Source organism: Manis pentadactyla, chromosome 13, assembly GCF_030020395.1.
Source record: "Manis pentadactyla isolate mManPen7 chromosome 13, mManPen7.hap1, whole genome shotgun sequence".
NCBI classification, from domain to species: Eukaryota; Metazoa; Chordata; class Mammalia; order Pholidota; family Manidae; genus Manis; species Manis pentadactyla.
In genome coordinates, this window is record NC_080031.1 from 82,359,128 (window position 1) to 82,372,494 (window position 13,367).

At 37.0% G+C, this 13,367-nt stretch overlaps 1 protein-coding gene across 1 annotated transcript; it reads left to right on the top strand.

Annotated features, from left to right (window-relative positions):
- Positions 1 to 3,353: 3,353 nt before the first annotated feature.
- On the top strand, positions 3,354 to 4,292 carry LOC118921382 (olfactory receptor 2L8-like). Its single transcript, XM_036903119.2, has one exon. It carries the CDS (start codon positions 3,354 to 3,356, stop codon positions 4,290 to 4,292), a length of 939 nt encoding a protein of 312 aa, XP_036759014.2.
- The last annotated feature ends 9,075 nt before the right edge of the window (positions 4,293 to 13,367 follow it).

Consider the following 13,367-nt stretch of genomic DNA (forward strand, 5'->3'; position numbering starts at 1 on the left):
ATAAGGATTGCACTGAATCTGTAAATTGCTTTGGGTAGGATGACCATTTTGACAATATTAATTCTTATCCATGAGCTGGGTTATATTTTAAGTTATTTTTATTTTCTTCAACTTTTTTTTTTTTTTATTGTCTTGCAGTTTTCAGAATACAGTTTCTACACCTCCTTGGTTAGGTTTATTCCTAGGTAACTTATTCTTGTTAATGCAATTGTTAATCTAATTATTTTCCTAATTTTTCTTTCCAACCATTGTGGTATGAAAAGATGTTTTATACAATTTCAATCTTTTTAATTGATTGAGTCTCTCTTTGTTTCCTAATATGTGACCTGTTCTGGAGAAAGTTCCATGTCCACTTGAGAAAAAAGTGTATCCTGCTGCTTCAGTGTGGAACATTCTGTATATTTGTTAAGTCCATCTTGTCTAATGTGTTGTTCAATGCCATTGTTTCCTTATTTATTTCTGTCTGGATGATCTATCAGTTGGTATCAGTGGGGTGTACTAGTCTCATAATATGACTGTGTTGCTGTCTAATTCAGGCTTTTGGTTTGTTAGTATTGATTCTATATATTTGGGTGCCCCTACATTGGGTGCATAGTTATTCACAAACCATTACATCCTCTTTTTGGGCTGACCCCTTTATTATTGTGTAATGTCCTTCTTTGTTTCTTGTTACTTTCTTTGTTTTGAAATCTATTTTGTCTGATATAAGTACTGTTTCTCCTTTCTTCTACTTTTTATTTACATGAAATATCATTTTCCATCCCTCATTTTCTTTCTACGCATGTCTCTAGGTCTGAAGTAAGTCTCTTGTAAGCAGCACATAGGTATTTCTTGTTTATGCATTCTACCACCCTACCCATCGTATGTCTTTTGAATGCTGCCTCCAGTCCATTTATATTCAAAGTAGTTATCGACATACATGTACTTTTGTCATTTTATTAATTTCTTTTTGTAGTTCCTTTCTGTTCCTTTCTTCTTCTCCTTTATTCATCACTTGTTTTTTCATGGTTTTATTTAGTGTTATGCTTTAGTGTTTTTTTAAATTTCTTATACATCTATTATAGGCTTTAGATTTGTGGTTACCAACATTTATTAATTCTCTAAATATATAACAGTGTATATTAAATTGATCATTGCTCAATTTTGAACATAAGCAAAAACTATTACTTTTTTATTCTTCTTCCTTCTACACAATTTATGTATAAGATATCCTAATCTACATCTTTTGGTAACCTTTCACTGATTTAGCATACAATTGATTTTACTACTTTTGTTTTCTTTTAACTCCATACTGGCTTACTAAATAATTGTCTACCACCTTTACTGTAGGTTTATTTTCATTGATTCAATATATTTAGGCTTAAGAACATTTTCAACTACAGAAGTACTTTGACCATTTCCTGTAAGACCAGCATAGTGATGGTGAATTTTTTTTAACCTTCATTTTAAGTGGCAATCAAGTACTCTCTCCTTCAATATTGAATGACACGCATGCATATAGAGGATTCTTTATTGTAGGTTCTTCCTTTTCAGTACACTAAATATCTCATGCTACTCCCTTCTGGGCTGTAAAGATTCTGAGGATTTAGCTGCTGATAGCCTCTTGAAGTTTCCCTTATGGGTAACTCTCTGCCTCTCACTTGCTGCTTTTAAGATTCTCTCCTTATCTTTAATCTTTGCCATTTTAATTACTATATGTCTTGGTGCTCTCTTCCTGGGGTTTATCATCTTAGGGACTCTGTGCTATTCTGGAATGTCTTTTCTCTTCCGCAAATTGTGGAAATTTTCAGCTACTATTTCTTCGAAGAGATTGTCAACTCCTTTGTCTGTCTCTTCTCCTTCTGAAATCCCTATTATGTGAATATTGTTTCACTTGGAGTTGTCACACAGCTCTTAGCATTTTCCATTTTTAGAAGTTCATTTTTCTTTCTGTTCCTCCATTTGGTTGTTTTCCTATTCTCTATTTTCCATCTCACTGATTCTTTACTTCCAGCAGTCAACTGTTCATTCTCTCCATTGTATTTTTCATTTCAGATCCTGTATTCTTCAGATCTGTCTTTTTCGCATGTTCTATCTCTTTGTTAAATTTCTCACTGAGATCATTAGTTCTTTACCTAGGGTCACTGAGCATCTTTCTAACTGTTACTTTGAAATCTTTATCAAGAAGATTGGTAATCTCTGTTCCATTTAGACCTCTTTCTGGTGTCTTAGCTTGTACTTTTGCTTGGAATATATTCCTCTGCCTCCTCATTTTGTCTAGGCTTCTTCCTTTGTGTTAGTAGATCAACTACATCTCATGGTCCTTCTCAGTGGGCTTCCTCATCAGGTGTAGAAGGTCTGTTCTGCAGCCTTCATCATTTTCCAGGTTAGTTGTAAATGTTGTAGTTGTTTCCTTGGTGTGTACTTGGGGTTTTGGTTCTGCCTTGTTTCTTACTCCACCATATTTTGCACAGCCCCACTTTTATTAAATTTATTACTTGTTATTTCTTTATTATCATGTTAGTTTAGTTTTATGGCAGAGATGTGATATATGTGTGCTGAAAGCTACATTTATCTAAAAGGGAAAATAGTTTTAAATAAAAGAAAATAAAAGGAAAAAGTTATGGGAGTGTAAGTGTGTCATAAGGCAGTGTACAGTGTTATATAATCACTGAGGAACAGATGTAAAACTATACATCTCCTTTCCCAAGGGCTTAAGCAGAGTCCTGAAAACTGTAATGAAACTGCATTGTACCTTGTCGCATACAGGGCATACTTAAGCAGTCGAATTCCGAAAATAAGTTATGAGGCAGAAGAGAAACACTTTGTGTAAATGGTATTGGCAATTAAGATTCATTGTAGATTTCTGGGGAAAAAGAAGCAAATAATAAGACAGCATCTGAGAAACATGATTTGGCATTATTGTGCAAGGAAAATTTAAAAAAAGAGTATAGATCTGCAACATCATCAGATAGTTACCAAAATATACTGAAATATGGGTCTAATTTTATGCTTTGTTATTGATTTTCTAAGCATATACTTCAAGTATAAGTTCTAACTTTGATATTATCTGAATTTATGTAGGGAAATAAAATTTGTATAATTTATCAAACTGCTTAGAGAAATATATAATTTTCTCAAATTCACAGTATTTCTATAAAATTTTTTGATCACTGGTGCTTGCTTCATGAAGATTTTATCAGACCAAAACTATATTTTTTTTTTCATATTAGGTAAGTTTGTTTTTCCTTTAAAAGCTGTAAAATGTCATGGACAAATCAAAATGAGTGTAAAACAATGTAGTAAAAATTGCTTAGTTTTCTATATTTACCTTATTGTGTATCTGTCTTTAGGAAAATCTAAGTGAATACCCCATGGAAAATTATAACCACACATCAACTGGTTTCATCTTATTGGGGTTGTTCCCACAGTCTCCAGCTGGCTTGTTCTTCTTCATTCTCATTGTTCTCATTTTCCTAACGGCTCTGTTGGGCAACCTGGCCATAGTCCTCCTGACCCTCCTGGACACCCATCTCCACACACCCATGTACTTCCTGCTTAGCCAACTCTCCTTCGTTGACCTGAGCTACATCTCCACCATTGTCCCCAAAATGGCTTCCAGTTATCTCTCTGGAAACAAGTCTATCTCCTCAATAGGGTGTGGGGTTCAGAGCTTCTTCTTTTTGACTTTAGTAGTTGCAGAAGCATTACTATTGACATCTATGGCCTATGATCGTTATGTAGCCATTTGCTTTCCTCTCCACTATGCAATTCGTATGAGCAAAAGAGTGTGTGTGCTGATGATAACAGGATCTTGGATAATGGGCTCCATCAATGCCTGTGTCCACACCATATATGTCCTCCATATCCCTTATTGTCAATCCACGGCCATCAACCATTTCTTCTGTGATATCCCAGCCATGCTGACTCTGGCCTGCATGGACACCTGGGTCTATGAGTACACAGTGTTTCTGAGCACCACTCTCTGGATTGTGTTCCCTTTCATTGGCATTGCATGCTCCTATGGCCGTGTTCTCCTGGCTGTCCACCACATGCACTCGTCTGAAGGGAGGAGGAAGGCCTATTCCACCTGCAGCACCCACCTCACTGTGGTGACTTTCTACTATGCACCCTTTGCTTACACTTATTTACGCCCAAGATCCCTCCGAACTCCAACAGAGGACAAGGTTCTGGCTGTGTTTTACACCATCCTGACCCCAACGCTCAACCCCATCATATACAGCCTGAGAAACAGGGAGGTGATGGGGGCCTGGAGGAGAGTGACTCAGAGATTCTGCTCTGTGAAAATTTAGACAGTGTTTTGATTAATCTTGCAGCATTAGAAGTAGATAATGTTCACGTTATGTAGCCATTAAGTATATTTTATTTCATGATTGAAGACAAGGATTAAAGTTAACCTAATAACTTTAATAGGATTAAAATTTGAGATTATACAAAATAATTATATGCTCCCTACAACTTTTATTTGTTTTCTTTGGTAATAAAAAAAAAAGAAACTTAATATGCATATAGTTTTCCCTTATTTGTGAGTAATTAGAGTTTACCAATATGTGGACATGAATATGGAAACTTCCCAACTTGATTTTATCATTCAGTATAACATTTCTGGTGTGCTGAATATACATTCAAAAATGAAAAAAAATTTTACAGTGAAACAGTAAATGGCATAACATCTCTGGGTTTAAAACAAAGCAAAAAAAGTACACTTATATTTTAACTGGTGCATATCTTCTTCTATTTTCCATTTTCTGGGGGAAGTGATCAATATAGAGATCATGCAGAGAGCTCTGCAGGGAATGTGTAAATCTTTCACCAATATATAGGAAATTCAACAAGTATATATCTTTCATTAGAAGGGTACTGGGATTATCACAGTGTATTCTAAGGAAGCAACTTATCACAGGACTTCCTCAGGATGAATAGCTATGATCAGAGAGACACAAAATGTACTATAGACAAATTAAATCCCCTTTATGGGAGTATTAATGTATTTATACACATTATTAGTCCAGTTTAATTAATCTGAGACATTCCGAAATTGGCCCTCAAACTGAACTCAAACTGTTCATTCCAAATGACCACTGTTACCCTTTTACAAGGTAATACTTCTTATGAACATGTTATTCTCCTTTTATAATTTTCATAATCCTACTGAACCCTCTTTGGGAGTTGGTTTAGGATCAACCTCTCTGTGCCAATATTGTTAATAGACATGCCTGCTTAGTCACCAGCCTATTTAGTTCCCAGCATTACTTTCGGTTGTGCTGTACACTAAGGATGAATGGCCTTCACAGTCCAGGAAATAATTCTTATATAATCTTTACTGTCTGAGTACAAGTAAGAAGGAAGAAGCTAAAATGGGCAGGTAAGAAGTCCTGGAATATCCAAGTCATGACAGTGATTGATGACTTATGTATAGAACTGGAAATAATTTTTAAAGTACAAGATCAACATTTCATGAGCAATCATATGAATGAGCAATCATAGCTATCTTTGTACTAAAACCATTTCATGAGCAATCATAGCCATCTTTGTACTAAAACCAAGTGAATATTTAGTGATTTCTTGAGTATTAACTCATTAAAAGCTTGATTTTGAAAGGATAATTGTGATTTTCTTATCTCTTAATATAGGTTATTTTCCTGTCACTAAGAAATGCATTACAATAGCAATATTTAAAAAAATTAATAGTTTGCTAGCTCTCAGAAGATTTACCTGATATCACATAACTTTTCTCAAATTTGTAGAAAAAAATTTTACTGTTTAATATCAATGACCAAATACTGACTAAGCAGTTACTCTTTTCCAGCAAGAATTTTCCAATTGAATTAAGATGTGATTTGAAAAATAATTGTCTGAAGTTCTCAAGTGAAGTAAATTTGTGTCCTAAAAGAAATAAAAGCAGTCCATTACAATCAGAAAGTATTGTATTTTTTAAAAAGTGAGAAGCTTACATAATCTCCAGAAATGCAGGCTGATTAAGTCTGGAGACTCCACAACCACAAGTAATTTTCAATATGTGCCAGAGAATGATTATTGTGAAGACACCCACGTCGGCCTTCCTGGGCATCATTAGCAATCCCAGGCCCATCTGATAGGCAACTCTTGGAACTTGGTGAGTTTATTCCTGTTAGATTACATTCGAATTTATTGCTTTTGCAATAAAACCTGGTTTATTATACTTATGTTGTTTCCTTAGTAGTTGTGCACATGCCCTGATTCCTTGAATCACTCATCCCCCAAAAAATTGGATCAACTAATCTAATGCAAAATATGCATACATATCCTGACTGTACCTAAGAGTCAGGCAAGACATGACTATTTACGTCAACATACAGGTATCAGAATTGTTGTTTTCAAAGACATGTCAAGACAAAAGCCAGGTACAAAAGAATGCTCAAGGTTCTCTAAACATTCTGCAGAAAAAGGGATCTTGTGAATCCTTGGTTATCTTTCTACATGGCCCATTATGTGTGAGGACTATGTGAGGAGTACCATTTTCAAAATAAGCAAATATCATTATTCATTTAAGGAACTTGTATAATGAAAACAATAAGTTTGCTAAACATAGAAGTTTATAAAAATGTGCATTAACAGCCTACTGTTATGTAGATTCCTTACAGTTCACTCTTCTTTTAGGATACACCAAATGCCATGGCCCTGTGCCATACTCACTGTTTTCATGTCCCAGAGAATTATCAAATTCATACGGTTTTCCACAGTATCCTCAGGAAATCCAGCACAGCTTTAAGATACCTATTATCTGTGTTTGCTGGAATGACTGTGACCTGAAATCCAGACAGCATGATCCTTAGTATCACATACCCAAGTTCCCCTGAGCTTCTAACCTATATCCTCATAACTATATATATGACTCCAGTGGGTACTTTTCAGATATGAACTAACATATTTTTATTTCTTGTACATATTCTCTCTAATACAACACTGACCCCACAATGAAAGACAAAAAACACCTCCTCTTTCAATGCACATGTGTATTGGGCCACAAGATTAAGTTAAGCCAGTGGACTGAATACACTAAGCATGGCTCTGATACTATGTTCACAGGAAATGCTTTAAAATACATCTTGGCAAGGAAACCCCTTTACATTTTCAAAGACTGGGTTATTGAGAAATCATTGCACATCAACTTCGGGTTTTTGTCTCTTTGTGAAAACAACAAATATTCAGATTTCTGATTTCTGGTTCCTCATACAAAGAAATGTGAAATCACCCTTTATCCTAACAAATAAAAATATGAGTAGACTGAAATATCAACAACTTGGACTCATAAAAGAAAGGACATAAGTCAGACCAGGGATCATGATATTAGAGATGCAGAAAGAGAGTGTCTAGAGCAGAAACTACAGTGGGATCTGTTGCTAGTGTACGAAAACCTGGTCTATAATTGGGTAATTGCTAGAATCTTAGTGTGGGTATCTGAAAGTTAAAAACTCCAGAAAAGTCCTGAAATAGGGGAGACCATAATTAATAATGTTTGCTCCCAGGATTTCAACCAGTGTCTCACAGTAAATACCTGAGAATAATCCTCTCATGCTTCTAGGAGGAAAAAGAAAAGGAACAATTGTAAAAATACTCCTGAGCACTCTGTTTTTAACAAAGCCTGCTCTCAGCAGAATGTAGTTGACTAGAGCCTAATAGGTTGGGTTATTAGTAGAGCCTTCATGACTTAGGGAAAAAGAAACACCCAATTCCAGTTAGCTCCAGCCTTCTACATGGGAGAAAGGACATGCCAACTACTGGCCACCTCAGAAATATTTTCACACATAATGGGGAGGGAAAATTTGAGAAATATTTGAACAGTCCATAAGCATAGGCTCATTAAAATATGGGAACCATATGGTAGGACTATGGAATGCTTCCCCTCCCCATGGTCCTTACGGGCCCATTGCCAAAGGCCCACCTACTGTAGTTCCTTTTATATGGCTATCAAAAAAAAAAAGTTACAGGGAACATTGAAAGGCAAATAAACACAATTTGAAAAGACAGAGTAAGCATCCGAACCATATGAGACATGGATGTTGAAATTACCAGCCTGGAATTTGGACAACTATAATACCATATGCCAAGGTCTCCTTTGGATAAAGTGGATACATGGAAGAACAGAGGGGCCCTCAAATGGAGAGATGGAAATGCTAAGAAAGAAATGAAAAGAAATTCCAAGAAAACACACACACACACACACACACACACACACACACACACTATAATAGATGTGACGAATGCCTGAGAAGAGCGTACACAAGTATTACATTTTAGAGGAAATAAATCAAGCAGCAAAAGGATTTATCAATACATGCCTCAAAAACTAAAAGAAAAAGAAGACAACAACAAAAAGAGAATATCCAAAGATTGTAGGACACTCCAACAGATGTAACACTAAAGCAATGTGAACACCATAAAGAAAAAGGAAAAGGGAACAGAAGAGATCTCTGAGATGAAATCACAGATCGAGGTGGCTCACCAAGCAGTTTGAATGCCAGAAAACAAACAAAATCCAAACATTGGCATACCATTTTCAAATCATAGAACATCAAAAGTGAGGGGGAAAGTGCTAAAGACCCTGGAGGAAAATAAATACTTTACTTAGAGTGGATCAAGACTAAAAGTTGTATGTTTAATTTTGCATTGTTGTTTCTATTTTCATTATTCTCCAAGTAATTTTTTATTTACTTTTAAATTTCTTCATTGACCCATTGGTTCTTTAGGACCATGCATTTGTGTTTTATCCAGTTTTTTTCTTGTATTTATTTGATTTCTCATTTCCTACTAATGTGGTAAAAATACACAATTTGTATGATTTCAATCCTCTTAAATTTATTGACTTTTTTTGTCACCTAACACGTGATCACTCCTTAAGAATGTTAAATGAGCAGTTGTAAAGAGTGAGTATTCTGATGTTTTTAGATATAACGTTCTGTATATATTTATTAGGTCCATTTGGTCCAACGTGTCAATCAAAGCCACTGTTCCTTATTGATTTCTGCCTGATCTATCCATTAATATAAGTTGGGTGTTAAAGTCTCCTACGAGTGTGGTAGGAGACAAGGGGGCCCATGTAGGTTGTATCATTGTGTGTGTGTGTTGTGCATGCTATTAATTTGGTCATTACCATCAGAAGATGGTTTCAAGGACAGTTCACATTCATGAGGAAAAAACATTTTATATTTACAACTTTATCTAATATTATGCTACTCATCCTGCCCTTTGCCATAATACACTGGAAAGAAGTGCAAGCTGTCTTAACGTCTCACTCAAAATAATTTGACCCACCAAGCTGATTACAAAATGCTTGCTGGAAAAATGAGCAATATATGGTTATTATATTGGAGACCTTGCAGGACACATGTGCTCAAAAGTGTGGGAGATCAACTCTATCAAGATTCAGAGTACTGTCACAAGAATAGTCTGCAGGAAGGTGTACACCAGCCAAGGGAGATGGGTATCCGAAGTGAAGGAAAAATCACCACATCTTCTCTCTCAGCACAAAGAAGCGAGCACATCACTCTACTCTTCCCGGGTTTTGTAACTCAGCTCCACCCTCGGCCCCACCGCCTCGTCCTCCCCCGACGGCTCCTCTACCATCTCCAGGGCTGAAGGCATCGCTCCTCCCTCCCACCCTCTCCCGGCCGCCTGGAGCACAGAGACCCCTGCCACCTCCTCCCTGGCCTGCTAGTGCGTCTTTCAGCATCATGACCTCTGTTCTCAAAAGCTGTCTCCCTTTCTTAAGGGCATCCCATAGCTCATCGCTCAGCTTCTCCAAGAATTGCTGAAGTGTGTCTCCTCAGTAACCTTTCCAATATCTCGAGAAACAAAAATCCCACAATCCCTGCCACCACACACCCCTCAAGGCCTCTAAGCAGTCTTCTATCTCACGGAGGGGTGGTGTCTCCACACTTCCCCATTCTGAGGAAGGCCCCACCCCTCTAGGAGGCACTTCCCCTTAGACCAATTCCCCACTAGGGGCTCCCCGAGTGGAAGCTCCACAGATGGGGGTTGCTGGGTGGAGACGCATCATCCACAGGGGGACCCCAACTTCCACAAGAGGGTTTCCAGGTATCTCCCCTCCATCTCTAGGTGCAGCCTGCCCAAACATTGCACACATGAAGACAGATTTTGGGTTCAGAGCTGCTACCGACTATTGTCAGATACAGCTGTGGGGGGAAAGCGCATTCCCAGCCCAGGGCAAAATAAACCTGCAAAGCCAAAATCAGTCAAAGGGAAAAAATAAAGTGGGAGAAACCCATTTTCTGGTTACCAGAAGCCTGGCTGCTGCTCTCACTTGCCCATTTTTTTCCCATTTCCACTGGGGAGGCCCCAAAACCTCTCCTGTCCCATTGTGCTCTCACCTCTCCATCCCTCTTACATATAGTCACCTATTGATATGGAGATGCACTAAAGCCAGGTGAGAGATTCTGGAAATACTGCAATTTCACCCACAGTTCTGGAAGCAGCATACGCCACCTCTGGACGATTGTTTTGACCTAAATGTTGGGTTGCACAAAAGGATACCAGGGTCTTTAGAGGGCCAATAACAGAAAAGGGATCTATGACATTCCAGGGTGCAGTGCAAAGCCACTTGGCGACTTGAAACACACAACTGCTTGTACCTAGGATATTGGAGATATTATTGTTGAGAAGTGGTGTCATGTGACATTAACTGCAGGCTCTAATAGGATAATTATGAATGAAATCACTAAAATTCAAGAGTGAAAGCATGACATCCACAGTGGAAAATTACATGGCATTTTAAAAGCAGCTCTTGCCATGCTGCTGGGTCTCGGCAGACACAGAGCACCCGCGGGCACCACTGATCACAGAGTGACATCCACTTACAATGAAACTTTTTTTTGTTTAATTACAGTTGATATAAGTATTATGTTGTTTCCAAGTGCACAACACAGTGATTCAGCAGTTACACACCTTATTCAATCCTTGCCACAACTACTGTAATTACTATCTGTCAACATAGGAAGATGTTACAGATCCACTGACTACATTCTCTACACTGTACTTTCATCCCCATGTTATGATTAAGATTTTGTGCCTATTTCCCTTTTCAACTATTTCACCCACTCACTCCAACCCCTCTGCCATGGTAACTGCTAATTACTTCTCAGTGTCTATGAGTCTACTGATGTTCTGTTCATTTTATTTTGTTTAATTTTTAGATTCCATATAAAAGTGAAATCATATTATATTTTTATTTCTCCACCTGGCTTATTTCACTCACATAATACCCTCTACATCCATCCATATTTTCACAAATGGCCAAATTTCTTCCTTTCTTAAGGCTGAATGATATTGCATTGTGTATATGTACCCCTGTTCTTTATCCATTCATCTATTGACGGACACTTAGATTGCACCCATGCCTTGGCTATGGTAAATGATATGGCAAGAAACAAAGGGGTGCATATATCCTTTTGAATAAGACATATTTTTCCCTTTGGACAAATTCCTACAATTAAAATAACTGGGTCTTATGGTATTTCTATTTTCAGTTTTTGAAAAACCTCAATTCTGTTTTCCATGGTGGCTGCACCAATTTACATTTCCACCAAAGGTGCAGGAGGATCTTATTTTCTCCACATCCTTGCCAACATTTTTTCCCATGCTGACTGGTGTGGGGTGATATCTCATGGTGATTTTGATTTGCATTTCTCTGATGATTAGCAATGTGGAGCGTCTTTTCATGTGCCTGTTCGCCATCTGTATATCTTCATTCGGAAAATGTCTATTTAGATTCTCTGCCCATTTTTAATTCAGCTTATTGGTCTTTTGGTGTTCAGACATATGAATTCTTTATATATTTTGGATGTGTGGGAATTCATATATAAAGTACAAAAATCTAAAGTATAAAAATCATATGTATAATCACATTTGCCTTGATTGTTTATAGTTCATGATTCGTAGCCGAGACAGAAACAGTTTCTGTGATACGAGTGCTCTTGTATTGTTCACCATGAGGACTTGTTCGTTATGTTTCAGAAGGTTGGAAACTGTTGAGAGTTGGACTTGATTAATTATTGTGCATGGAGACCCCTATGCAGAATCTTACTGTTGTTAACAACCATTTAATCAATAAATACGAGAGATGCCTTTTCGGCACCACTCTTGCACTGTCACACCTTGAGTCCCCTGGCTGGTCCTTAGGTCTTCGATGACCAATAGTGTCTCTTCTCTCATTTGTGGGTCAGAGACAGGGAAGGGACCCGACAGGATGTTAACCCCTTGCCGGATATGTTATTTACCAATATATTCTCCCATTCAGTAGATTGCCTTTCATTTTGTTCATGGTGTCCTTTGCTGTAGAGTTTTTAGTTTGTTGTAGTCCTACTGGTTTATTTTTGCTTTTATTTACCTTATCCAGGGAGTTGTGTCCAGAAAAATTTACTCATGCTTATGTTCATGAGATTTTTGCCTGTTTCCTCCTAAGAGTTAATGATTTCATATCCTATATTTAGGTCTTTAATTCATTATGAGTTTATTTTTGGTATGGTGTTAGTATATTTGTTTCTTTCCCCAATGAATTGAAACTCCTCATCTGGGAAATACCTAAAAAATTATCAGAACTCCTTCCCCAACTTTGGCCTAAGGCCACCCTGCCCTGTTAGTCACTTAACCTCCATGATTCAGCTCTCAAAGTACATTCCCAAGTGGACACACACATACACAACAGTTGTTATACTTAATCTCCCAGCAAAGATGTCCTTGAATTATGGTTGCTGCCGAGTGTTCATGGCATTATCTAAAACGTCATGTGCAGAGTTAAGAGATGAATATGTACAGTGGTTTGAAAACTATTCAAATATTTCTACTCAGAAAAATGACTTTTTTCAGGTGATGAATGTAAAATCACTGTCAGCTAGCCAATCTGGTGAGTGTAAAAGTGTGGGGGCAATAAAAGGCATATATTCTAATTGTATTTTGACTGTTGTTAATCACGTAAAAGTTGGGATGGTTCAACAAATGCTTAAGAGAATTTTGGTTATAGTTAATTAAGAATTGTTTATAAACTATTAGAACAAGAAATTGATACATTTAGGCATATCATTAAACAGGGAACCTCAAAAATGAAATTTTATTTGAGCTGGGAAATGCAATCTACCAAATTAGAATACTTTTCATAAAAGATGTGAAGCAATTGCATAGCTGTTGACCTTTTGGCAATGTGGTTATTGTATGGGTTGAAATAATTCCAGAATTAAGATTATCATTTTAGGAAAGGTTTATATGAACCTATATTTAAGTACTAGCATTACCAAAGTTTATAGATTCATTTTCATTGAAATATGTTTCCTAAATATAACTAAGGAAGCATCTTAATTGTATAAGTCTTTGAA